This window comes from Sceloporus undulatus, chromosome 2 (genome assembly GCF_019175285.1).
Source record: "Sceloporus undulatus isolate JIND9_A2432 ecotype Alabama chromosome 2, SceUnd_v1.1, whole genome shotgun sequence".
NCBI lineage: Eukaryota > Metazoa > Chordata > Lepidosauria > Squamata > Phrynosomatidae > Sceloporus > Sceloporus undulatus.
The window spans coordinates 148,212,377-148,238,706 of NC_056523.1; the positions used below are offsets into that span (position 1 = coordinate 148,212,377).

Consider the following 26,330-nt stretch of genomic DNA (forward strand, 5'->3'; position numbering starts at 1 on the left):
GATCAGAGAAGATGGAAAACAAGGGAAGAATACAAAATTGGAAAAGTGGTCAGGTAAGCAGACATTTTGAAAAATCAAACATGATGATCCAAACCTTTAAAGATATTAACCCAAGATGGAGCAGGTAGAAGCTCTTGGTGATAATCCTAGCACTGCTGACAAAAGAAACCTGATTCTTCTCACACACAATCAAGGAGGAAAGGCAGAAACTTGGTCAGCCATTCCAACCAAGAATGAGATTCTATGTGTGGGTGTGCTGGAACTGCCAAAATTCCTGTTAGGCTATACACATTTGCCATTTCTGCTGGCAGCATTATCCACAGAGAAGATCAGAGGCTCCTACTCTGGAGCATGAATGGAAACAGCATTTGTGCCATTCGTCAACCAAAACATATCTAGAGAAGGAGAGGAGATTTTTCACAAATGGTTCTTGAGACAGAAAAACAAGCTGGAGGAAGAAACTATTCACTTTTTATTCTTTATTTGCTTTCTTACTAAATAAGCAGAGCAATTTTATTATTCTTGTTGAGGATGACTAGAAAGAAGAGGAGACCAGCCTTTCCATTTCAATCTGGTTTCAGGCCTGGCTATGGAATAGAGGCAGCCTTGGTGGATGACCTATGCAGGGAAATGGACAGTGGGAATGTGTCCCTGTTAGTTCTGCTTGACCTCTCAGCAGCTTTCAATCATGGTATCCTTCTGGGTTATCTCTCTGGGATGGGGCTTGGAGGTACTGTTTTACAGTGGCTCCAGTGTTTCCTACAGGGGCGAACTCAGAAGGTGGTGGTAGGGGACTCTGGCTCAACCCCCCTGGCCACTGACCTGTGTGGTTCCTCAGGGTTCTGTGTTGTCCCCTATGCTATTTAACATATACATGAAACTACTGGGAGAGACTATCTATGGAGTTTTGAGGTGAGGTGCCATCAATATATGGATGATACCCAACTCTACTCTCCACCTCAATCCAAGGAGGCTGACCTGGTTCTAAACCAGTGTATGTCATCAGTAATGGACTAAGTGAGGACAAACAAACTGAAATGTAATCCAGACAAGACAGAGGTACTCCTGGTCAGTCAGAAGGCAGATCAGGGAATAGGGATCCAGCCTGTGATGGATGGGGTTACACGCCCCCGAAAGACACAGGTTTGCAGTCTGGTAGTACTCCTAGATTCGGCTCTGAACCTGAAGGCCTGCAGTGACCAGGATTGATTTTGCACATTTAAAACCTGTGCCCCAGCTGCACCCACTCCTTGAAATGTCAGATCTAGCCTTGGTGGTACATGCTTGGTTACATCCCCTTTGGACTACTATAACATGCTGTATTTGAGGCTGCCTTTGAAGAATGTTTGGAAATTTCAGCTGGTCCAAAGAGCTGCAACCAGGCTGTTAATGGGGACAGGCTATAGAGATTGCACAACGCCCCTGTTGAAACAGGTCCACTGGCTGCCAGTTTGTTTCCAGGCACAATCCAAAGTGTTGGTTGTGACCTGTATTGCTTAGGTCCAGGCTATTTGGCAGACCATATTTCCCTGTATGAACCATCCTGGGCTCTGCAATCCTCAGGAGAGGCCCTTCTCTCAGTCCCACCACCAGCACAAGCACGGTTGGTGGGGACACCAGAGGGCCTTTAATGTGGCTGCCTCCAGAGCTCCCCAGGGAGGCCAGAATGGCCTGTTCCTTGTTATCCTTCCACCAGCAGGTTAAGATCTACCTGTTAGATAGACATTTAAAACTGAAGGTTTTTAAAGCATGGGATAGGATGGTGTTGCATAAAATAATGTTTTCAAGCTGTGCTCTGACCTTCTTCTCTTATCCTCAACTCTTCTGAATCACTCCCAGTATTCCTTTCAAACTATCCCACCTCATATCCCTGTCTGCTGCTATTTTTGGCCCCTGCATCTTTCACTTCCTTTGTTTTAAACTATTTTTAACATTTTATTTTTTAACATGTAGCTTGTTTTAACCTTGTAATAATTTAATTCTATTTTATATTTTAATGTACTATTTTTGTATGCTTTTAATTGTACTGTTTTTTAATGTTGGGAGCCACCCTGAGTCCCAGTTTTGGGAAAAGGGTGGGAATTATTATTATTATTATTATTATTATTATTATTATTATTATTATTATTTTCACATGGAACACAAAAGAACCAGCATCCTCTATGGTTGGTCTAGCAAAGACAATTCCAAAGGAAGTGGTTTATATGAGAATTAATATTCAGCAGATTGTTATCTTGTGTAAAACTGGGCAAAATGGAAACAATTTCTTGCTGCAAACTCTTGTTAGTGAATTTAATCCCCTCCTCTACTGCATTGTTAGCATTGGTTTGCACTTCTGAAACTGGACTCAAGCAAAATAGTTTTACATTTTTATTTATTAGCGAAGTCCATCTTTTACGTTTGTCTGGAAAGCAATGTTTACTATCCTGATAATTCAAAGTGAACAGTGCATCTTTGACTCTGTGTAAGCATAATTTGTAATAGGTACAGGATTGGCTACACTATTAAGCAACTTCTAGAATCCAGTTTTAAAACAGTTAAAATAGCAATCCCAAACACTGAATGCCACGCAGAATAGCATTGTTTTGGCTGCCTGCCAAAAGCTTAAAAACAGATGGGACCAACCTAACTTCCTTAGGCAGGGAGTCCCATGGTGCTACTACTGAGAAAGTTCTTTTATGTATAGCCACCAACCTAACTTCATGTGATGTTGGGACATGCACCAGGGCCTCCTTAAAGACCTCAAATTTCTGGAAGGCTCAATAGGGAAGGTCTTTCACTTATCCTGACCTCAATTAGGCCTTTTTTTTTCTACTTTATTTTTTACTACAAAAAGACATGTTTTAACATTATATACAGTGCGCCCATGTTTTACCTGGGCGTGCCATACGCGGCTTTCAGCATCTGCTGAAAGCTGTGCTGGAAGAACCTGTTGCACGCCCTGGAAGAACTAATGGGCTGTGTGCCCATGGCGTGCATGCACTACTCCACTGCCATGCGCCATGGGTGCAAGCTCCATTACTTCCCATGGGGCTCCAGCATATGCTAACTTCCCCTTACACAGAGGTATCAGGAACAGATCCCCGCATAAGGGGAGGGCCCACTTTATTTGTTATTGCCATAAACTTTGCATGACATTTAATGAATATACAAAATTAATAAAGAAATAATCACTTTATATATGTTATCTACTCAGTGAACAGAAGCAACATTAAAACATTTATGACTATTCTTTTTCTTCAACCTTCTATCTCCTATTGTATCTTCTAAACTGACTTCCATATGCTCCTACAGTTGATGTTAGCTAATTATTTAAGCTTAGCTACTTCTCTTAAAGTAAATGTTGTGAGGATTTTCAGTTATTATTTGCTTTCTTCTTTTTTTTTTACATTTTCTTTTTTTTTAATTAAAACACATAAAACCCATAAAAATACAATACACAAAAGCTCGAACACTTCAGAACTCTTCTTATCATCACTGATAATTAATTGTTAACCTTTCATTAGTGTCGGACAATACATTTAACATAAAGAAGTACTTCCCATGTTGCTTTAAAGTCTTATCTCAACTCTGTGCAGTGTACCTTCATGCATTACTCTTTTTTCTTTTTGTCTTTAATTACATTCTTGTACCCTCAAAGTAGAGGACTCAATATATCAATTTGATTAAACCATAAAATTACCTTTGAATATTAGTGATTCATGCTAATCTGCACCCTCTATTGTTTGTTCTTACAATATATCAGAATCGGTTCCCATTCTTTTACTATTGTTGTAGTATCTTTTTGTGATAAACAACCCATTAAGATATCCATCTCCCTCATTTCATACACCTTCCCAGTCCAATCTCTATGTTACCTCTTTTGATGCTTGACTGTTAATCTGTTATTATTTCCATTTTTTCCCTCAGAACTTTATTAGTTCTTACCATTCTTTCTCGGTTTTACCTGTACATTTTCCATTTAATATTTGTGTTAATTTGTCTAGCTCAATGACATTTAGTAAATCAATTAGCCACTCATCAAAATCTGGTGTTTCTTTTTGTTTTCACTTTCTCTAAAAGCTAATCCTAGCTGTTGTAATCATGTATAAGATTTGTTTCCATTTCTTTCTTGCTTGATGGTTCAATATTTTGTCTGTCGTATTTAACAGATATACTTCTGGTATTAATTTAAAGTTTACTTTTAAGATTTTACAAATGTATGAATGTAAATTTTTCCAGAAATTTTTCATTTTTTTGACAATGTCATCATACGTGGATCCAAAATCCTTCTGTGGTTTCACATTTCCAACAAGTATGATTATTGTTCTTATATATTTTCAGTATTTTTTTCTGGCATTAAATACCAACGACAGGCCATTTTTAGGTAATTTTCATGGATACTCTGAGAATTTGTAAATTGTGAGGTTCTTTTTCTCGTTAAATGCAAGCTTTGTAGTTTTAAAGACTTTCCTATAACTTGTGCCCATGGTGTTTTCTTCTAGCTTTCTTTCTGATAATAGTTTATAGAGTTTAGAAGTTTTTTTTCTTCAGTTTCTTCTAATATTTTGTCCCATTCATTTTTTTATTGTGATGCCTTCTTCTTTTAAGTCTTTTTAAAATCTATCTTGCAATTATTTTAACAAGAACCAATGGTGTTTGATATCCAGACTTTCTATTTCCTGTGTTAGTTTTAGTTCCTATTGATTCTGAGCATTTTTTTCTGATGATATCTTTATATCTCAGCCAACCATTAGTTTTGCTGCTTCTTCCAAAGAAGGCTTCTTGCAGGGAAACCCATCCTGGGATTTCCCTATAAAATAAATGCTTAGTCTCTTCCCATGTTTTCAAAAACACTTTATGAACAAAATGGTGGGTGAAATTTTTATGTACATTTGATTTTCTACCACACATAAGCATGCCAGCCAAAGCAAAGATTAAATCCTTCTAAGTTCAGCATTGTTTTGCTTTTTAATTTCCAATCTGCAACATATGAAAGAACATTTGCCTGGTAATATATCTCTAAATCAGGAAGGTCACATCGACCATTGTGTCTAGTATCTATGAATGTCTTCTACCTCACACAAGATTTTTCCCCTCCTAAAGATTTTTTTTTCAGTTCTATGTGCCACATATTGAAAAGCTTTTTGTACATGATGACTGGTAAGTTAGTGAACAAGAAATTAAACTTAAGAAATATGGACATTTTTATGGTGTCGACTCTTTCTGAAAATGATATGAAATGAAAGTACAGGCTTTTTTAATGTTCTTCCATGTTGCATGGTAATTGTTATCAAATAAATCAGTATTCTTTTTTTTATATCCATATTCCTAAATTTTTACTTTTCTTTCTAGTTTGAATTCCATATTTTTGGTAGTATATTTTCTTCTTCTTTTTTTTTAATATTGCTTGTCAAAATCACAGATTTTTGCTTGTTGATTTTAATACCAGGCATAGTGCCAAACTGATGTAGTGTTTGTAACAAAGAGTTACATATCTTTTCCAAAGTTTTCTAAGAATATGGCTTGGTCATCTGCATATGCTTTTATAGTGTATTCATAATTTTTGATTCTAGGTCCTCTGATTTTTGGGTTCTCTCTTCTGTTATTGATCAAATTTTCTATTGCAGCTACAGGATTGTCACCTACTATTTGATGTTCTTTTCTTCCCTGTTTTATTGAATCATTTCCTGTATTGCTATGTATTTTATATGTACAGTGGTACCCCGGGATACGAATTGATCGCGTTACGAAATTTCCGGGATACGAAAAAGTTACATTGGAAAAAACTGTTCCGGGATACGATGTTTTTTTCGGGTTACGAATTTTTTTTCGGTGCGAAATTCAAACCGCAAAGCGCGGCTAGCGGCTTTCCAGCGCTAAAAAAAGCCTTTTCGGGTTGCGAAATTACTCGGGTTACGAACGGAGCCGCGGAACGAATTAATTTCGTAACCCGAGGGACTACTGTATTACCCTACTAGAGAGGCCCCTTCCCCACCACCTCTCCTTTCCCCTTTTGTGTCGTGTCTTTTTAGATTGTAAGCCTGAGGGCAGGGAACCGTCCAATTGAAAAGATTGTATGTACAGCGCTGTGTAAATTTACAGCGCTTTATAAATAAAGGTTAATAATAATAATAATAATAATAATAATAATAATAATAATAGGCAGTGGTGAAAGGGGACACACTTGATATGTTCCCTTTTGGATGTTTATTGAATTACTTTTGTCTCCATTTATAATTAGATGGCCTGATTGCTCCTTGTAGATGCTTTTGATCTAACCTAAAAAATTTGAACTTAAATTCATTTTTTTCAATTACTCCTAGCAGGCAGTCCTACCTAAGACTATCAAAAGCCTTTTCAGCATCGATGAACAACACTGCCATTTTCTTTTCGTTATTCTTTTTGGAGTATTCTATTAAATTAAAAGCAGTTCTTATGTTCTCTTTCAGATGTCTAGCAGGAAGGAAACCAGTCCTTAGGACTGGAGTGTGGTTTTGGCACAGCTTCTGGACTCTTGGGACGCATGCATCATTTAAACAGCATACCTCCAAAGTGACCCAAAGCAGCTTTATTTTGGCCTGTCTGTTTGGGAGCTAAGAGACTTTTAATAAAGTCTCTTAGCTGATATAATTGTAAATATTTTATAATCGTTGTCGAAGAGTGAAATCGGTCTGCAGTTCTCCATTTTTGTTTAATCTTATTCCTCCTTATGTATGAGGATAACACTGGGGTTCTTCCAAGACTATGAAACTCCTTCTTTTAATATGAGATTCATAGTATCTGTTAATGGTGTTTTAATTTTGTTTACTAATTTTTTAGAAAATATTGCAGTGAAACAGTCTGGGGACCTTATTTGGTTTTAACTCCTGAATGGCACTTGTTACTTCATCCAAGGTGATGTCTGCATTTAATTTCTTTAATTGTTCTGTGTCAAGTTTTTGCCATTTTTGTTTTTTTAGGAATGTTTTTAACATTTCTTCTCTCACTTCTGTTCATTTTTCATCTTTGTAGAGTTTATAAACTTGTCCTTTATTGTCTCCTTTGTCCATATTTTTCCTTCCTCATCCTGGTTTTTTTCCATTAAATATTTTTGCCGTTCTTTCTTCAATTTATTTGCTAGTCACTTTCCAGTTTTGTTAGCATTTCCAAAGAAGTCTTATCTTGCTTTTTAAATCTTTCTTTCAGTTTCTTTGGTTAATTCTCCCTCTATTTGTTTCTGTAGTACTTTCAACTGTTTAATTAATTTTCCAGATGATGGATTATCTCTAATTTTTTTAAATTTGTTTTTCTAGATTTGAAATTATTTGTTTTTCTTTATTTTTACCTAATATCCTCTTTGTATTTATAAGCCATATACAAATGCTTTTCCAGCATTTCAGACGGTTTTTAGTTCTGTCTCTTCCTTTATGTTTTCTTTGAAGAATCATTTCAAATTATATATTAGTTTTTGTAAAAATTCCTCATTTAAGAGTAATTTCCCATTTAATCTCCAATTATTATGTGGAGTAAGGTTTAAGATTTCTAGTTGGATTGGATCCAAATCTATCATTGGCATTATTTTCAAATCTTTAATTTTTGGGAGCAATGTGTTGTTTACAAGAAAAATATTGCTCCTTGATGAAGATCCATATTAAATTGAGTGAAAGGTATATCCCTGCAGGTTATCAGAATTTAATCTGTTAAATTAAGAAAAGCATTTGGGAATTTAGCTTGGTGTTTGTGTATTTTTTCTCTCTCGAAATTCTATCTTTTTTTTTTTTGGCTCTATAATGCCATTCCAACCTCCCAGAATTATGATGTTTCTATTTTCTTGTTTTTTTTTAATTTCATCATGCAATTTATTAAAGATTTTTAACTTGTTTTCTATGGGTGTATATATCCCTATTAACAGTAAATTCATTTTCTTGATCTTTATTTTCACTCCTATATAATGACCACTACTGTCTTTGAAGATTTCTTTTGCTGGATAGGCATTTTGTATGTATAGAGCCACCTGCTTTTTGCTTATTGTTATTTGATGAGAAGTTCTGCCCTAGTTTTTTTATTTGTGAGATATTTTACTTCTTTGTTAATTTCTGTTAAACATCATTTTTTTCTTTTCCAAATAATGGAAGATCTTTCTTCTTCTATAAATTGAGTTTATTCTTTTGATGTTCCATGAACATATTTTTATGGTCATATTGGGTTTTTTAATTGCTGTGCTTATGTGTCGTCTTCTACTTCTTTGTTTTCTTCTGCTGCTGCTAATTCTTCTTGATCTTTGTTACTCTCTTCTTCTTCTGAGTTTCCGGGAGTTGTTCTTAAATATTTATTTGATGTTTCTATTATGTCTTCATTATCATCTTCTGAGTTAGAGGCTGACTTCGTTTTTTTCTGATTTTTTCTGATTTTTTCTTTCTTTTTTTCTTGTTTTGAGTTTGGTTTTAAAGTTCTCCTCTCTTCTCTGTCTTCTGCTTCTTTATCTTTATGTACTCTTCTTTGCAGTTCATCAGCTTTCTCTTTTGTATTAACTTTATATCTTCTTTGTTTGTATGTTACTAGGACTCCCTCCACATGATGCCAAGAGTAGTTTATGTAGTTAATGTTATTGTTAATGTTTGTGTTAGGGCTTTATATGTTTGTCTTCTTTTTACTATAAGTGTAGGGATGTCGTTAAATATTTTTATGTCTTTTCTTTCAGTTTGTTACTTTTTGGTATAACTTGATTGGAGTATTAGCTCTCTAGTTCGTGATCTTGTGAAACATATCACAACGTCTCTGGGTAGATTTTTTTTCTCTAGCTATTTGAGAATTTATTCTAAAGAGATGGTCCACTTCCATAATCATGACTTCTTCCAGCATTCCAATAAAGTCTGCAAGATGTGGGATGACATATTCATATAAGTTCTCATTTGACATTTCTGGAATCCTTCCAAGTTTTAAGCATCTCTCCCTGTATCTTAATTCTAGTAACAGAATTAAAATTTTTATCAGCTCTTTGATTGTTTGAAACGTTATTCATCTTGTCTTCTAATTCTTGATATTTCTTTTTTTAATATGTCAACATCTTCTTTTACATTTATGATTTTTCTTGTTATGTTGTCTAGTTTCTTGTCCAGTTTGTCAGATCCTTTATTAAAAGAATAGTTTGATTCTTTCCTGTTATTTTTCACTTCCTGTCAGATCTCTTTTTTAAAAAAACTTCTCATCTCCTCCAACAGAAGTTGGATTTAAGAAGCAGAGCCCTCCCTCCAGTCCATCTGCCCTGGTCCAGGCCTCAGAGGGAGAGAAGAACTGCTGGATCTGATCCCCTTCCCATTTCCTTTTGTGTCATGTCTTTTTAGATTGTAAGCCTGAGGGCAGGAAACAGTCTAATTATCCATTTGTAAGCTGCTCTGAGAGCCTCTGTGGCTGAAAAGCGGGGCATAAATACTCTAAAGATAGCCTTTGTGGCTGAGGAGTGGGATATAAATACTAAAAATAAACAAATAAATAATGTAGATCAGTTTGTTTTGAGAGGATCTCCATTAAGCCCCGCCAACTTGTGCTTTGGGTTTGGCTTTTGGTTGCCTGTGCTCCTAATACTGTAGACATAATTTCCCTTGATTTATATTCTTTTTGTTCTCAGGATTTTTAATTACAAATGTGGCTTAGACAATTTTCTAAATAGAAATAATAATCTTTCTTGTATATAACATATAGGATCTTTTTCTTCTATAACATTCAAAGCACTATATCTGGATACCACATAATAGATTAAACACCGAAGTCCATAAAATCAGATTTACATCCATTTAGAGCAGAGGTTCCCAACCCATGCTCACCCCTCTTCCTCCTCCTCCTCCCACCTCCTCCTCTGGCCTTCCTCCTCCTCCAGGATGGCCTGCTGCTGCCGCCTCGATCACACGGAGCTGAAGCTCCGGGCAGCACAGCCTGGCCAGAGAAGGCCTTGCCATCCTGGAGGAGGAGGAAGGCCAGAGGACGATTAAGATTAAGAAACTGAAGAATTTGTGTACAAATTGTTTTTGGAGTAATATAAGGACAAGTTTCTATAACAAAGATAAGATAAGAGGTTTATTGATAAATGATGAATAATAATAAAAGTTGACAGTAGTAAAAGTTGACAATATTGACAGTAATGAACCATAAGGTAGAGAATAGGAAGTCTTTTTATTGTTGTTTCTGTAATGTCTATATTTTTATTTTATTAAAAGTGGTTCTGTAATAGCTATATTAATTTTAACTTTATGTGTATTTTTTAAATACATTTCTTTGTGTTAGAAATAAATTTAAAAAAAGAAAACTCTACATTTTTCATTGACATGGTTCTATCAGTGATCTGAAAAAATTCACACTTTGGAGTCTTCCTCTGCAGGAAAAGGAAGTTCATGATGGTCTGGAATTCAGCACTTGAAAATTCCACACTTTCCCATGATATGGTTCTATAAATGATCTCAAAATATATATATATATAAATTGGTAATTCACAACACAAAGGAATGCTTTTTCAAACTCCAATGACAAAATTACACTAAGATTTTGAGCAGTGAGTTTGGCTCAGAACTTTTCAGCACTCCCTTGTATAGTAGACACTGTTGGACTGAGGCTGAAATCCCACACCAGTCATAAATTTCACTGTGAATAACTTCCTGCCAGTCCAACTGTCCAGCCTAACCTACCTCAGAGTTGTCCTGAAGTGCAGACCTCTAAATGTTGTTTGACTGCAACATGTAGACTATAGCTTTTCCCAAACACATGAAGATACTTTACACTAGTATACTGGCTGACCAAGCTCAGTGTTTGTTTATTATTTACCTATTTATTTGTTTATTGCATCTGTATGCCACTTTTCTCCCAGAATGGGACTCAAAGCGGCTCCCAGAGAGAGGCAATTAAAAATCTTAACAATAACATTTTTTAAAAAATTAAAATCACCACATAAAATGTATAAAATCATTTAAAAGACATACAACATTAAAAAAGGACAAATAAAACATTCCAATAAGAAGCTCCCCTGCTAACACATTACAATCCTGTTTCAACAAAAAGGTTTGTGTCTGCCTGCAAAAGGAAAGCAGGGAGGCAGCCAGTGTTACCCACAAATGTGTGAGGCTTGGAGACTCTCCACTTATAGCAGCAGTCTATCTTTAATATGTTGAGGAATATTATTTTGGCTTGCAAGAATGTGGTTAACCTCTAGGACTGGAAGCACTTTTTTATGCCAGTAGTAACTGATACAGAGCTAACTGAAATGGTAATACAGAAAGGGGATAGCGGAGATTGAGGGTTGGATTAAGAGTGATAGCTACCTGTCTTGAAGACTGACCACAGAAGGTAGAAGCGGCTCAGATTGGAAGTCCAAGGGCAACAGCCACAGAACACAGCTGGGGTGGGGGGTTCACTTGAGTGCTAGGTAGACTGTGTGCAAACAGGCTAGTTTTTTCTGCCTATATTTATACCTTAAAATTAGCCTCAGGCTAAGGTGTTTCCATGAGAAATAAAGACTTAATGGTCCTTCGGGAGGATAAAAAAAGGACTCCAAAGTGATTGCCAATTTTGACATTCAAGAGATAAAACAGACCAAGTTTACTGATGTAGTATGATTGGCATAACAAAGCAGTGACAGGATCTGAGGCACCCCAAAAAGTGTGGATTGGACAGGTATTTGGGAACACACTGGGAGAGTAAATGAGGAATATGGTCTTGTTTGATCTGTTGGTGTGAACCCATCCTTTGTTGCCTGTTCTAGTAGGAAATGCAGAGTGAAAGGGAAAGTTGCACTGGTCAGCAAACCCCCTTCATCCTTTGTTTGTGTCTTACTTGAGTTGCCTGCTTGTCTCAGAGTCTACATGCCTTATTCTCACTCCCATCCCAGTGTTTAAAAGGCCATCGCAACCTCAGAAGCACATGCTATCTTCCAGATATGCAATATAAAAATAAGGAGGCCCGAAATACATTGTGGTGTTATAGGGGTGCTTACATCAGCCTAGTCTCTCATGAGAGAGAATTCCAGAGGGTAGAAACAGCAACAGAGAAGGCCCTCTCTCATGTCCTCACCTAGTGAGCCTATGATACTGATGGGACCAAAAGAAAGCTTTCCCTTGCATGGTCCTATGGGGAGATAAGATTTTTCAGATAGTCTGAAGCCATATAGCAGGTCATGACCAACACTCTGAGTTGTGTCTGGAAATGAATAAGTAGCCAATTAAGCGGTTTTAACAAGGGATTTCCTTATAACTGGCCTATGGACAGTGTTGTCTATGGACTGGTAAGGACTTTCCAAATCAATAAGCTAGAGATCTCTCTCATCACTTCAGGCTACCTGAAGCTTTTAACTGGGGATTCTAGGGACTGAATCGAACCCCTAAAACATTCAAAAGGTGTGTTCTACCACTGAGCAAATGGTTCCTCCCCATTTAAAAAATGTTTCTTAAAAATAGAAATGAATTAGGATGCTACACTATTGAGTTTTTAGGTTGTAATTATATTAGCAATTGAAGACAGGCATGCGGGGGGGGGGTGCTAGTTTGGGTGTGCCAGCTTCACAGTTAATAAGATTGATACACTGGAGAAGCCAAATAAAATTAACTTCTCCCCATGGAATGGGGGAGATTAAATTGCACTTTTCCAAGAAGGGCCAGGTACACATGGAAGGAAATATATCTGAGCAGCCAGATTTTCTGTTTCAAAGTTTTTCTGCTGCAATTCTCACTACTTAGAAGAGAAGCCACCATACTATTTAAAAAGCAACTTTGTTCTTCAGCAGTGGAAACAGCTGCACTGAGAAAGAAAACAGAAATCTGGCAGCATGTGTGCAATTTCCCCCTTCATGTGCCAGTCCTAAATATTTAACTTTATTTGGCTTCCCTTCGTTATCAGTCTCATTAAGAATGGAGCCAGACAGAATACCCAAATCAATAACATCCATACACCCGGTATCAGTTCCTGACACAATTAAGCTGAATTGCCAATATCCCTGCTATGGTCAAGCACTCCATTATCTATATTTCAGAATCTTCTGAGTAATGTCTTTAGTGTTGTAATATCTTCCAAGTTTCTCCTGGTTTTGGTCAACAACCCAACCAATAAGTATTTGATGCTCTGAAGACTGGAGGCCTTCAGTCAGAAAGCTGTCAGGTTATTCTCAAACCAATGTACCAACTTCAGAATTTCTCACCCAAGCAACTTCCTGCAGTCACATCTCTCCTTTTTCTATTTCCTAATTTCCCTAATTTCCTGGTCTTCAGTGTTGTGCCCTGAACAGTCTCAATTTTTCTTTCATCAGATCTTGCTTCCTCTTCCCCTCTTTGCCTCACTTAAGACATTATGTCTATCACACTCCTCTGCAGTTTCAGAACAGTTTGAGCAAAAGGCATCTGGACTCAGGATGAGGACAGGCCACCGATGCACTTCCGCCTGTCTTGACCCTTTCTGTGACAAGGCAAGTATCTGACCCAACCACTGCAGAGACCTTACGACCATTACAAAACACCTTAGAACACTCAAATATTGATTGCTGTGAACAGTTGGCCACTGCTGCAACATTTTTAAAGCTATCCTGGAACTTCATGTTTCTGATCACCTCAGGAAAGGCCTGATTTATTAATTCCCAGAAGAAAAATAACACTTTTCAAGCACAAGGTTTTCTGAAAGGGTTAATATTTTTAAAAGCCCCTTTCCCATTTGCAGGTGACAGATCATTAAATATAATAGAGATGACAAGGCATTCATAAGCAATGAGCAGAAGTGACCTCAATGAAAGGAGGTGGGGTGTGGAGATCCTCTCTTTTTCTTGAGCTTCCCGTAATGCCAGCAAAGTAATTAACAAGATGGTAGTGAGAGCACTTAAATAAAAATAAAGGAACTTTGTCTGCTTCTGCACCACCCCTTGGTTATTGCAGGGAAGCTGTCACAGAATGACAATGAACAGAAGTAGATATTTGGACAGACCAAGATGTGATGCAAAGTCAACATCTAATGTCTAAAGAATCATATCCAAATCGAGCCACATAGTTCCTGGCTGGGGAAAGACACAGTTCCCTATTGTCTGGGGGGGAAAGATCAGTACCTGTGAACGCTGAGGGAAAAGCACCAAAAAAGAATGGGGTGGACAGGACAAAAGAATGGTTGGGGGCAGCCTCTGTCCAGAACGCCACGAAGTCGCCCCCTGATCTGCCTGGGCCCCTCCTGCCCCCCTCCTTTGACAGCCATGGCGTCCTCACAGCCCTCTGGTTCCAACTGGGGCCTCATCATGAACATCGTCAATAGCATCGTCGGCGTCAGCGTGCTCACCATGCCCTTCTGCTTCAGACAGGTCAGGCCTCCCCTTCGTCTCCTCTCCTCTCCAGCCATTTGTAGGGAGCATATAGTAATCTTTGCAATGCTCCACCTTGGACACTTTGGTCATACTCAGCATACTTTAGTCATACCAACAGGGCCCATCACAATGGCTAGGCACTGAACGTGGGCAAGACATTGGGAGGTAGCAATAGCAATAGCAAGTACACTTGTCCCTCCATATTCACTGGTGTTAGGGGCACAAGACCCCCGTGAATATGGAGAAACTGCAAATAACAAAAACACCATGTTTTTACCTGAGAGAATACCTCTCTAGCAATCTGTAGGTCCTCCAGGGCAACTCTGTGGTCAATGTCCGACAGACACTGACCATAGAGTTGCACTGGGGGAACTACAAATGCCTAGTAGAGTATCCTCTCTAGGAATCTCTAGGCCTTTCGGTGCAACTTTTAGTTAAAGTTGACCATAGAGTTGCACTGGAGGGGGACCTAGATATTCCTAGACAGAACATATTCATCAAATCTGAGAATAATTGAAGCCGCAAATATGGGGGGATGATGGTAGTAATCTTTGTATGTGGGGCTCATGGAGATCTCCAGGGCCTTACAGTTTATAGCAGACTCTGCCTTGGACACCTTGGCATACTCAGCTAGACCAACGGGGTCCATCACAATTGCTAGACACTGAACATAGAATAGAATAGAACAGACATTTTATTTTTACCATGCCTCTCCCGGAGGATCCAGACAGCTTACAATATAATGAAATAAGACAATAAAACAGTAAAATACAGCCATAAAATAAGATATAATAAAACAGTTCTTTAAAAAACTCTCCCTTAATTCGGAAACAGTAATAAAATAGTCTAGATTAGTTAAACCATCAAACGACAGAGAGATGGGCATCCTGGGAGAGATAGTCCATATCAGTGGGTGGCCAGGGACCAAGATGAGAATTCAGCCCAGTCCCCAGGAGTCGAGTTGGCTTCCCCCAGTTCGGGTTACATTTGGTTGCATTTAATTTTTGACATGTATTAGCTGCTTCCCAGGGTGACTAGGTGTCCTAAGCCCAAAGGAGGACAAGGCACCTCAAAATGTGGGACATCCAGGAAAAGTGGAAGGCATGATCAAATAAAAGCTCACAACATTCGTAGAAATAATGTAAATTCATGCTTCATAGCCCTGCTCAGAATGGAGGACATTTTGGAATTCCCCCTGGACAAAAAGCCCAAGATGGAGGACATGTCCTGGTAAAGGAGGACCTCTGATCATCCTGCCCCCCCCCAATAATAGAGTGCTTGGCTTCATTGTGCATCTTGGGAATGGTGCACAGACTCCCCTCACGGTCACTGTTCGTGATATGATAGCCCTGTTTAAATATTTGAAGGGATGTCATATTGAGGAGGGAGCAAGCTTGTTTTCTGCTGCTCCAGAGAACAGGATCTGGAACAATGGATGCAAGCTACAGGAAAAGAGACTCCACCTCGACATTAGGAGGAACTTCCTGACAGTAAGGGCTGTTCGACAGTGGAACACATTCCCTCGGAATGGGTAGTGGAATCTCCTTCCTTGGAGGTCTTTAAACGGAGGCTGGATGGCCATCTGTCAATGGGGATGCTTTGATTTGGATTTCCTGCATGGCAGGGAGGTGGACTGGATGGCCCTTGCGGTCTCCTCCAACTCTATTATTCTATGATTCTATGACTTCTAGGGTCAGCTTTTAGTGAGGCTTTCTTTCTACAGTTGCCCAGCCCCATTTACCTGATTTTACATTGAATGGCAGGCGGGGCCATCATAAGTTTGCAACCCACCCAAATTTTCCTGCCCTTCATCTGTTTTCTTATTGGGGAAAAATCTATTATAGAGGAAAACGAGAAGTACATAGAGCTTAGAAATATCACTTTTTCGGGACTATGTTTTTGTTTATGATCCCCCCCCCCCACCATTCCCTTCTCTTTTTGTGTCGTGTCTTTTTAGATTGTAAGCCTGCGGACAGGGAACCGTCTATTATCCCCTCTGTTGTAAGCCACCGAGATTCCCAGTGATTGCGCGGCATATAAATAAATCCTATTCTTATTCTTATTTATTGTTAGCTGCCTTTGAATTGACTTCAACATATGGCAATCCCATGAATAAGAGACCTCCAAGTCACCCAATCCTCGGCAGCCCTGCTCAGGTCCACTCCCAGAAGCTTCAAGCCAGCAAGAGCATTGACCATACCAATGGGGGGGGGGGGGTTTGGGGAATTCTAGTCAGAACAAAAATAATTTTCCCAAGCTCTGGAAATAGCCTTATACAGCACACTTGCACCAACTGCAGGCTTGACATCTGTAGTTTGACTTTCTATGGACAGCAAGCCCCGTTTTTTTTAATGGGTGCACGCACATGCACCCACTAAAACAAGCGCATGCACCCACTGAAAAGAACAGGACTTAAAGTCCCATTTTTTTTTGCTATCCGCAGGGGGGTACAGTATGGATCCCCCTGTGGATAGCAAGGGACACATGTAATATATTTGAAGCAACCCAATAGAAAAATTGCAGACAAAAGGTAAAAATTTCAATAGCAGTTCACTCCAACAAACATCTTGAGAACTGCAGTTTGGTTCAGACTGAAGCAGTTATGTGCCAAAACAAACAAACAAACAAACAAACAAACAAAAACTAACAACCCCCCCCCTCAATATACAAACATCATGACCACTGCATTCCTCCTAACATATATCCAGGCAGAAGCTTTTGTCAGCCCCAGTGAATTGTTTCCACTGAGCCATCATTAATTCGAAACTGTAGGGAACTTAAATTCTCTAAGGAAATATAACCATAAAGGCCAAGGGCTTCTGGGTGTAGGTTTCGTCCCTGGAAATAGAGCAGCTGCTCAGAAAACATTCAAGAGACTTAGCAGTCCTGCAGCAGCCACTTGATAGGCAGGATGGGTTTTAAAAAATGGTGAGCAGGAACTTCTCCACAAAGTGAAGATAATTCTGGCTCCAAAGAGAGGGTTCCTCTTTCATTGCAAGAAAGCAAGGTGTTGTTCTTTGCCACAAACTATCTCCATATAGTTGGAATCACTAAACCCAGGGGAAAGAGGCATTTGCTGCATCCTAGGTGTGCATGTTGAGCTGCTGTCACATGCAAAGAAAACTCTGGAAAAAGTAACTGGCCTAGAAAAACAATCACCATTCATTTTTAAAGCTCCTCCACTTTCAGGCTCAGCTAGAAAGTATGGAATAGAGAGACATTTGGCAGACAGAGAGAAATACAGAATATTAATGTAACTGAAAGAACCATGAAGAGCTCCCAAAAGATCATTCCAGGCTGAGTGAATGGCTGAGAAAAGAGCAAAAGAGATTCAATTCAGGGCAAGGTGACATGCATGAGATCTGAACTGGCTATGCATTCAAAAGAAAAGTGTGACAATATCATTGAAATTTTATCTGGTCATGTGGAGTTGTGGTGTGTTGATTACAGCCCACTTCTCTGTTTGCCAACTGCACAGAACAATCACTAACATTTTTCAACTATTTTCCTCTTTTCTCCAAGCTCAGTATCTTTCCTTACAGAGCCATATCTTTTGTGCTTTTAATTTTTAAAGCACATGGGTGTTTTTTTAGAACCCTATTTAAAAACTGGGGCACAAATCTATGAAACAAAAAAAAACAAACAAACCCCACTCTCTGTATCCAGCCTGTCAAATGTGGGCTGTTGAGTGACTTTGCTGAATAAAAGTTCACCTGTTTGAAGAAACCTTTCCAGAGAGCAAAGCTAACCTCTTCCCCTCAGAAATCAAGCACTTTTACTCAACAAAGTTCATCTGTACTTCCCCAGTCTTTAATCTGTCCCTGTGAGGCCACAACATGCCAAGTAAGGATACAGGGTCTACAAGAGGAACCACAGCAAACGAGGCAACTTCCCAGGTCATTTGCACCTCCACAAGCCTGGCTCACAGTTCTTATACTTCCTCTTGTCACTCAGTTACTCAATAATCTGTCTAGCATTCCAAGCTTTTAAATTGAGCTACCCCTGCCACTTAATCCAAGCTGCTGTTCTTGGTCTTTGGCTCACTGCCAGTTGTTGACTGACCAGCTGTCTGTAATAATTAACAACTCCAGTTGGCAGAATTAGACACCCTTTTGCTAGCCAACAAAAACATCTGGGGATGCATTTTCCCCTCCCCCATGGGAACTGTTTCGATGGAAAATAGAGGAGGAGCACATTTTTGACTCACCTCCTCCAGGATCCACCTTGAACTGTATGACACCTATGCCATCCTCTGGCACATAACTCAACACGGCATCCTGTTACCAGAAAAGCCCCATGACTGGCAACCGAGCCAGTCTTTATAACAGCCAATATGAGTAAAAAGACAAAGCCGCTTGATTGAGGAGTAATTTGTGTATGCATATTAACAAGCTGGTTACAGTTTTTTAAAGTCTATTTCTACAAAAAATATTTCCCACCCTTCAGTTAAAAGAGGGGTGGGGGGGATTCAGGGTTGTTGTTGTTTTTGCAATATTCTGTATAAAATGTAATTACAATAAAGTGCAATGTTTAACTTGGGGAATTAACCTGAAGACAAACTGGATATGCAAACATACAAGTAGCAATGGCTGCAAAGAGGGCACATAAGGCCCCAAATGTCCAAATGGAATTGAGTTGTCACTGCTGATTGGATTCTGCCTGTTCCCCTAGTCCAGTGATGGTGAACCTTTTACAGACCGACTGCCCAAACTGCAACCCAGACCCCACTTATTTATTGCAAAGTGCCGCGTCCTTCTGGCTTTCTAGTAAGAAACTCTGGCAAACTCTGTGCTAGGGCGACAGCATGTGTGCCAACAGAGAGGGCTCTGAGTGCCACCTCTGGCATGTGTGCCATAGGCTCACCATCACTGCCCTAGTCCACTGTACTGAGTGGTAATTTTAAACACTTCTAGACTTCTAATTTTAAACACTTCTAGATCACACTGTTCTCCAGTGAATTCTAGGGCAATGCACAATACAGTAGTTAGAACAACATATCACTGTCATATGTACTTCGACCAAACCTATTCTCAGCTGGGCTTCATCCGCAAGGGTAAACCTGAGAGGCAACAAACCCACAAAACAGCACACTATACTATAAAACTAGTTAGAAGGAAGACTGTCATAATTGACACCAAAAAGACTGAAATGTTGATACCAGTGAAACTTTCTTAGGGCAAGGATGTTTTTGAAAGTCTGGGAGTAACCACAAAAACTATCCCCTTTGTACAAAGATAATACTACTGATAATACTGAAAGAAGAGCTGTGTCTGAAGCTTGATACATGGGCTGGATGGTATGAAATAAGATACTCCATCCAATAGCTGGGTCCCAAATAGTTTAGGGTTTCAAATGATAAGCCTCTTTAATGCCTCTAAGACAGATATCTGTGCTTTCCTAGCCTGATTAGTGGCCTCCCAAGATCAACAAAAAAACCATTTTTACTGGTAGCAGCTGACTGTGGCCAGCTAACTGAAAAGATAATCATATGCAGAGTGCAGGTACTCTTTGCTCAAACTGACTCAGAAAGTACTTATGGGACAAACAAGTTCCGTCTCTTCAAAGGCCTAGAATTTTAGGATTTTCCCTGACAGATACCACCTTGGTCCAGGAGTGATTATTTGGCACAAATGGATTATTTTTACTAAATTGTTTGTAGCTTGCAGGCTACATATGATTCATCCACCTTGTTCACTTTTGTTGGCACACTTATTATTCTGTGGAGTGCAAAGAGGAAGCCATTCTTTGCACCTTATCTACTACTTTGGAGATGCATTAGTACCTTAATATCTCTTCTAGGTAAGATGGAAAGTGATAACTACATTTTGGATCTGATACTTCTGCAGAGAGTAAGACATGCATGGTGCCTCTAAATCCATCTCCTGTACAGGAAGGGTATTTTGATGCCCTTCTGATCACAGATGAAGGCAAATGCATGAATTATGACCTCTGAATCCCTTTCAGTCCTATGACATATCATGACTTTGATGAATCATTTCATGGGCCTGATCTTGCTTTTAATATGGAGGCCCAGATTGTGACTACAACACCTTCATATATACACACATACAAACACACATTCACACAGAGGTTCACAAAATATTCCACTGCTAACTGTTGTTAACTGCTGTCAGGTTGATTCTGACTTATGGTGACCGCTTGAATAAGAGACCCTCCCAGGACACCCTATCATCAACAGGATGATTAACACTGCCGATACCAGCAACCATTTTATGTTAGAGGGAGTTCACCAGGCAGGTCCAGCTCCATCAGGGCTAGCCTGAAGGAAGGAGACTCCACCCTCCATAACTGCCATCCGCCGGCCTGAGAAGGAGTTCACCAGGCAGGTCCAGCTCCATCACAGCTAGCCTGGAAGAAGGAAGAGCCCTCCCTCCAATCCATCTGCCTTGGTCCAGGCCTCAGAGAGAGAGAAGAACCACTGGACCTCATCCCCTTTCCCTCCACCATTCCCTTCTCCTTTTGTTTCGTGTCTTTTAGATTGTAAGCCTGAGGGCAGGGAACTGTCTGATTAAAATAATAATTGTAAGCCGCTCTGAGAGCCATTAGGGCTGAAGGGCAGGGAATAAATACCTAAATAAATAAATAAAGCATTTTATGTTAGAACAGTGTACACATACCTCATGGTGCCACTTGGCTAAATTATAGTAGAGAGAATACCAAACCTATCCTGCTTTAACCTGCATCTAGAGGGGAAAAATGAAAATCAAAAGATGAAAGCCATTTCTTATAGGAGAAATGCTGGACCTGATGTGAAAGTAACAATCCTGGAGTAAACCAGGAATGCCTTCAAAACAATCACAAAAAGAAATCTGTTCCTATAATTACAGCATGAGCTGTCACTGACCTGTGAGCAAAGTGCATTCTTGTGGATTTTCTTGTAAATGAGAGCTGGACAGATAAAACAGATGAGGCTTCCCATTGTTGCACCTGTTAGGCCCAAGATGGTCTCCACTGGCGAAAAAGAGGAAGAACAACAAACAAACTGTGAGCAACAAACAGAGACTGCATGCAACCTAACTGCTCCCTTAATTAGAAACTGTTTAACTGGGATCAACTGGGATGGTGAGGAACTATTACATCAGATACCTATGTACTGGGGTATTACCATATACTCGTCTATAGTTGACCTCGTCTATAAGTCGAGGTCAACCTTTGGGGCCAAAATGCAGATTTTTAAATAACCCAGTGGATATGTCAAGGGTTGGACTTAAGGGGGCAGCCCAGATGAGGAGAGACTGCAGGGCAATCAGTCACACTTCCCAGTCTGTCCCCAATTGGGCTATCCCCTGCGGAGGCACCCCAGCTGGGGAAGAGGCTCCCGGGCAATCGCTCACCCTTCTCAGCCTGTTCCCAGCTGGGCTTTCCCCTGCGAAGGCAGTCCAGCTGGGGAAAGACTCCAGGGTGATCGGTTGCCCTTCCTAGCCTGTCCCCAGCTGGGCTTGCCTCCGTGGAAGGAGCCCAGCTGGAGAGAGGCTCCAGGGTGATCATTTGCCCTTCCCAGCCTGCCCCCAACTGGGCTGTCCCTTGCGGATGAAGCCCAGTTGAGGAGAGGCTTGGTCGAAGTATCTTATTACCCCGTGCATAAGTCTACCCAGGATTTTGGAGGCCATTTTGGGGCAAAAATTTCTCGACATAGTCGAGTATATACGATATGTATACTATCTGGGACATTATCTGATGAACTAACACATTTACACCCATGTTTATACTAACATGCATCAGGATACCAGCTCCAATCCTTCAGGAAGCATTGAAAGGATCAAAGGGGCATGTAAGGGACTGGTTGCTTACCTGTAACTGTAGTTCTTCGAGTGGTCATCTGCGAATCTACACAAATGGGTTAGTCTGTGCCTGCACAGCAATTTCGGATCCTACTGGAATCGCTAGAGAAGACTTTTTGGAGATAGCTCCGCCCACCCTCTATATAGGCTTGGTGTTTTTCCGCCCTTTCTCAGTTCAAACAGTCCGTTGCAAGAGCAGAAAAGGAAGAAAGCGCAGGACATGACAGAGGAGAGGATGGGCGGGATTTGTGTGGATTCGCAGATGACCACTTGAAGAACTACAGTTACAGGTAAGCAAGCTGTCTTTCTTCTTCATGGTCTCTGCGAAGCACACAAATGTGTTAGACTGACAAGCTGAGTTTCCCCCGGAGAAGGGCGTGTCCTGGCAATAAATAAATTATTAAACCAGAGAAAATAGTGTGATTGTGAATCATTGAACAGTTGTCAACTAACCTCAAATGTGTTGCAGAAAGAAGAACAGCTCTGCCAAAGGCTGCCTCACAGCGTTGTTTGGTATTAAGTCTGTAGTGCTTGATAAAGGTCAGCGGTTGTGACCATACCGCAGCCTTACAGAAGTCCTCCAAGGGAATGCCAGAGAGGAAGGCAGAGGAAGTAGCTACCACCCCAGTTGAATGGGGGCATCTTCCCAAAAAGTTCATAGGAGAAGTGGATAGTGGAGGTTACCCACTTAGAGAAACGTTGAAGTGTGACAGGCAATCCCAGCTTAGGGATGGAGTAGCAGACAAAAAGCCATTGAGAAAGCCTTGAGACCAAAGTCCTATCGAGGCAGAAAGCCAGAGCCCACCTGACATCGAGAGAATGGAGCTGACGCTCGGTGTCAGTGGTCGGGTCCAGAGCAAGCATTGGAAGAAAATGTCTTGGTTGAGATGGAAGATAGAAACTATCTTTGGCAAAAAGGAAATGTCCAGTCTATGGACAACCTTGTCCCTAAAAACTTTGAGGTAGGGAGAATCAGTTCGGAGGGCACAGATTTCACTGGCCTGGCGTGTGGAGGTCAGTGCAACCAGAAATGCTGTCTTCCAGGTGAGGAGCCTGAGGTTACCGGAAGCAAGGGGTTTGAAGCGAGCTGTAGACAGGGCTGCCAAGACGACTTGAAGGTCCCAAGCGGGCGCTGGGGCAGCAGTTGGGGGCTTGTGGTTTTTGAGTCCTTTGAAGAACCTTTTCACCAAGGGATCAACAAAAAAGGACAGGCAGTCAGAAAACTGAAAGCAGGCACAGATGGATGCAAGGTAGCATCTCAAGGAGGAGATGGAAAGGCCAGACCTGAAGAGGGAGTTCAGGAACTTGAGGACAATGGGGACATCAACCTCCGAGAAGGAATCCCCTGTCAGTCAGGAAGGACAAAAATTTATTCCACTTGAGGGAAGGCTTATGGGAAGCCAAGATGACCTTTCGAACCGGAGGTGAGAGACGGTTTAAGGCAGAATCCTCCAGGCGACAAGTGTCTTGACGTCCGGGTGACAAACCTGACAGTTGTGGAGGGTCAGGAGGTTGGGAAGGAGAGGCAGTGGCCGAAACTAGTTGGAGAGTTGGAGGAGAGGAGCAAGCCATGACTGCCTCGGCCACCACGGGGTGACAAGGATCGCATCTGAACTGTCTGTTTGGAGCTTGGCTAACACCCTTGTGATGAGAAGGAAGGGAGGAAAGAGACAGAACATCTTGTCCGACCAGTGGAAGAAGAAGGCGTCTCCTAATGACTGGTCGGAAGGAATCCTGGTGCAGAACTGACTGTACTGGAAGTTCAGATGAGAGGCAAACAGGTCAGTGTCCCGAGTTCCCCAGAGAGAGAACAAATGGCAAATGACGTGAGGGTTGAGTTGCAACTTGTGGCAAGAGTCTGGAGCTCTGCTCAGTTTGTCTGCAAGCACATTCTCCTCCCCTGGAAGATGGATGGTCTGCAGGGTGCTGTGTCTGGGAATGCACCAGTTCCAAATCTGAAGAGCGAGAGTGAGAGCGAGGAGGGTGGACGATCTGGTTGCTTGTTGATGTAGTATTCAATGGTGATGTAGCATCCAGGGTGGGGAGGATGTTCGGACCTTCTCTGCTGGAAAGGGACGTATCTCAGGTAAGTACTAACGTTCCATTTCCCAGCAGAGAAGGGCCTGAACATCCTAACAGTGGGATTTACCAAAACCCTTAAAATTAGGGTGGGACTGCTGTCGCTGAGACAGAGGAACCTGTCACTATCTGTTGAAGGACACGCCTTCCGTTGGCTGAATGAGTTATGTCTAGTTTGTAATGTCTGACAAACGTGGAAGGGGACTTCCACATGGCTGCTCTACAGATCTTCCCAGTGAAGCGTTGGTGGCCAGTGCTGCCGAGGTTGCAGCGCTTCTGGTTGAATAGGCTGTAATGCCTTGTGGTGGTTGGAGACCCAAGGCTTGGTAACAGGTGACAATGCAGGCCTTGATCCATCTGCTGAGGGTGGAGAGAGACACCTTTTTGCCTTTGGACTTAGGTTGAAAGGAGACGAAAAGCGACTTGGTCCTTCTGAAGCTTGCAGTCCTTTTAAGATAGACCTTGATGGCCCTGCGCACATCCAGATTGTGCCAGATCTTTTCAAGATCTTTTACCGGTCGAGGGCAGAAAGACGGCAGTATGATGTCCTGTGAGGAATGGAACACCGAGTTAACCTTTGGAATAATGGTTGGATGAGGGCACAGAAGGATGGAGTCAGGTCTGACGGAACACAGCTCCTCGCGCACTGACAATGCTCCAATCTCTGACACGTGGCACGCCGAGGTGACAGCTGTAAGAAAAAGCACCTTCCATTTGAGGAACGCCTCTCTCAACGGTTCGAATGGATGTATCGTCAGCGCCTTGAGGACTGTGTGCGGGTCCCATGACGGAAAGCGGTGGACTGTGTGTGGGTGGTGACCTGTTGGAAATTCTCTTTAGTAGCCTACGTATGTGTGGGTGATGGGATATCTTGGCTGTCTCATCGTGTGGCAAAATAGAAGTGATGGCTGCCACCTAGTTTTTTTACTGTATTAGGGCGGAGGCCCTGATCTACGCTGTCTTGGATAAACTGTAGCAGGGTCGAGACTGATATCCAGATGAAATCCCTATTTTTCTGTTTGCACCACCTCCGGAAGGCCCTATAAGTGTATTCATAAATCCTCATCGTTGACTGACGCCTGGATGCCAGGATAGACTCCACCACTTCTGGGGAGTAGCCGTATCCTGTCAGCATGTCCCGTTCAATTTCCAGGTGTGTAGCCGAAGCCAGTCTGGCTCGGGGTGGTGAACCTGTCCCTGGGAAAGAAGGTCCAGTCTGGGAGGCAGTGGAATGGAATTGTTTGATATTTCCAGAATCTCGGAGAACCACGGTCTTCGAGGCCACGCTGGTGCGACAAGGATGACTTCCGACTTTGTCCTCCGAACCCTCCAAACCTTGTCAGGAATGGAATGGGAGGAAAGGCATAGAGGAACCCCTGAGACCAGGTGCAATTCAGGGCGTCCATGTTTTCGGCCTCCTCCAACAGGAACCTTGAAATGAACCTCGGAACATTGGCATTTGTTGGGGAGGCGAACAGGTCAACCAGCGGTCGGCCCATGACCCTGGTGATCTCTCTGAAGACCTCTGGGTGAAGGCTCTACTCACCCTGGTCGAGGTCAGTCCGACTCAACCAGTCTGCTTTGGAATTTAGTTTCCCTTGCAGATGTTCGGCTTGTAGAGACAGAAGGTTGGTTTCTGCTCATATTAGCAGCTTTTGGGCTTCATCCATCAGGGCCCAGGACCTGGCGATTTATGTGGGCTTTGGTGGTAATATTGTCCATCCTTATTAGGACCACCCGGAATTGAATCAGATCCTTGAAGGACAAGAGAGCCAGAAGGACAGCTTGGAGTTCCAGCCAGTTGATGCTGTGGGACTGTTCGTTGTGGTCCCAGCGGCCCTGGGCCAGGCGGGCTCCACAGTGGGATCCCCAGCCCCTGAGACTGGCATCTGTTGTGATCTGAATCATCTCAGGTCCCCAGATGGGTCAGCCTGTCAGGATTGCTGGAGAGATCCACCACTGTAGGGACAGCAGAACTCGGTCAGGAACCTGGATGAGCTTGTGGAGTTTGAGGGCGATGGCCTGCTGGTGGGGCAGGAGAAGCCACTGAAGAGCTCTGGCGTGAAAACATGCCCACGGTAGACAGTCAATCGCCGCGATCATTAGACCCTGATGATGCCTCAGCGTCGACAGGCTGGCCCGACGGGAGTTCAGCACTCTGTGGACCACTT

The 26,330-nt window shown here is 41.5% G+C and overlaps 1 protein-coding gene across 3 annotated transcripts in view; it reads right to left on the reverse strand.

Moving 5' to 3' along the window:
* Positions 1 to 26,330, reverse strand: part of SLC38A10 (solute carrier family 38 member 10) — a 121,925-nt gene that overhangs the window by 36,905 nt on the left and 58,690 nt on the right. For all 3 annotated transcript variants that reach the window (XM_042454920.1, XM_042454918.1, XM_042454921.1), the window contains one exon: positions 21,144 to 21,250. In XM_042454920.1, coding sequence (XP_042310854.1) covers positions 21,144 to 21,250 — 107 coding nt within the window. The remainder of the gene's footprint in view (positions 1 to 21,143; positions 21,251 to 26,330) is intronic.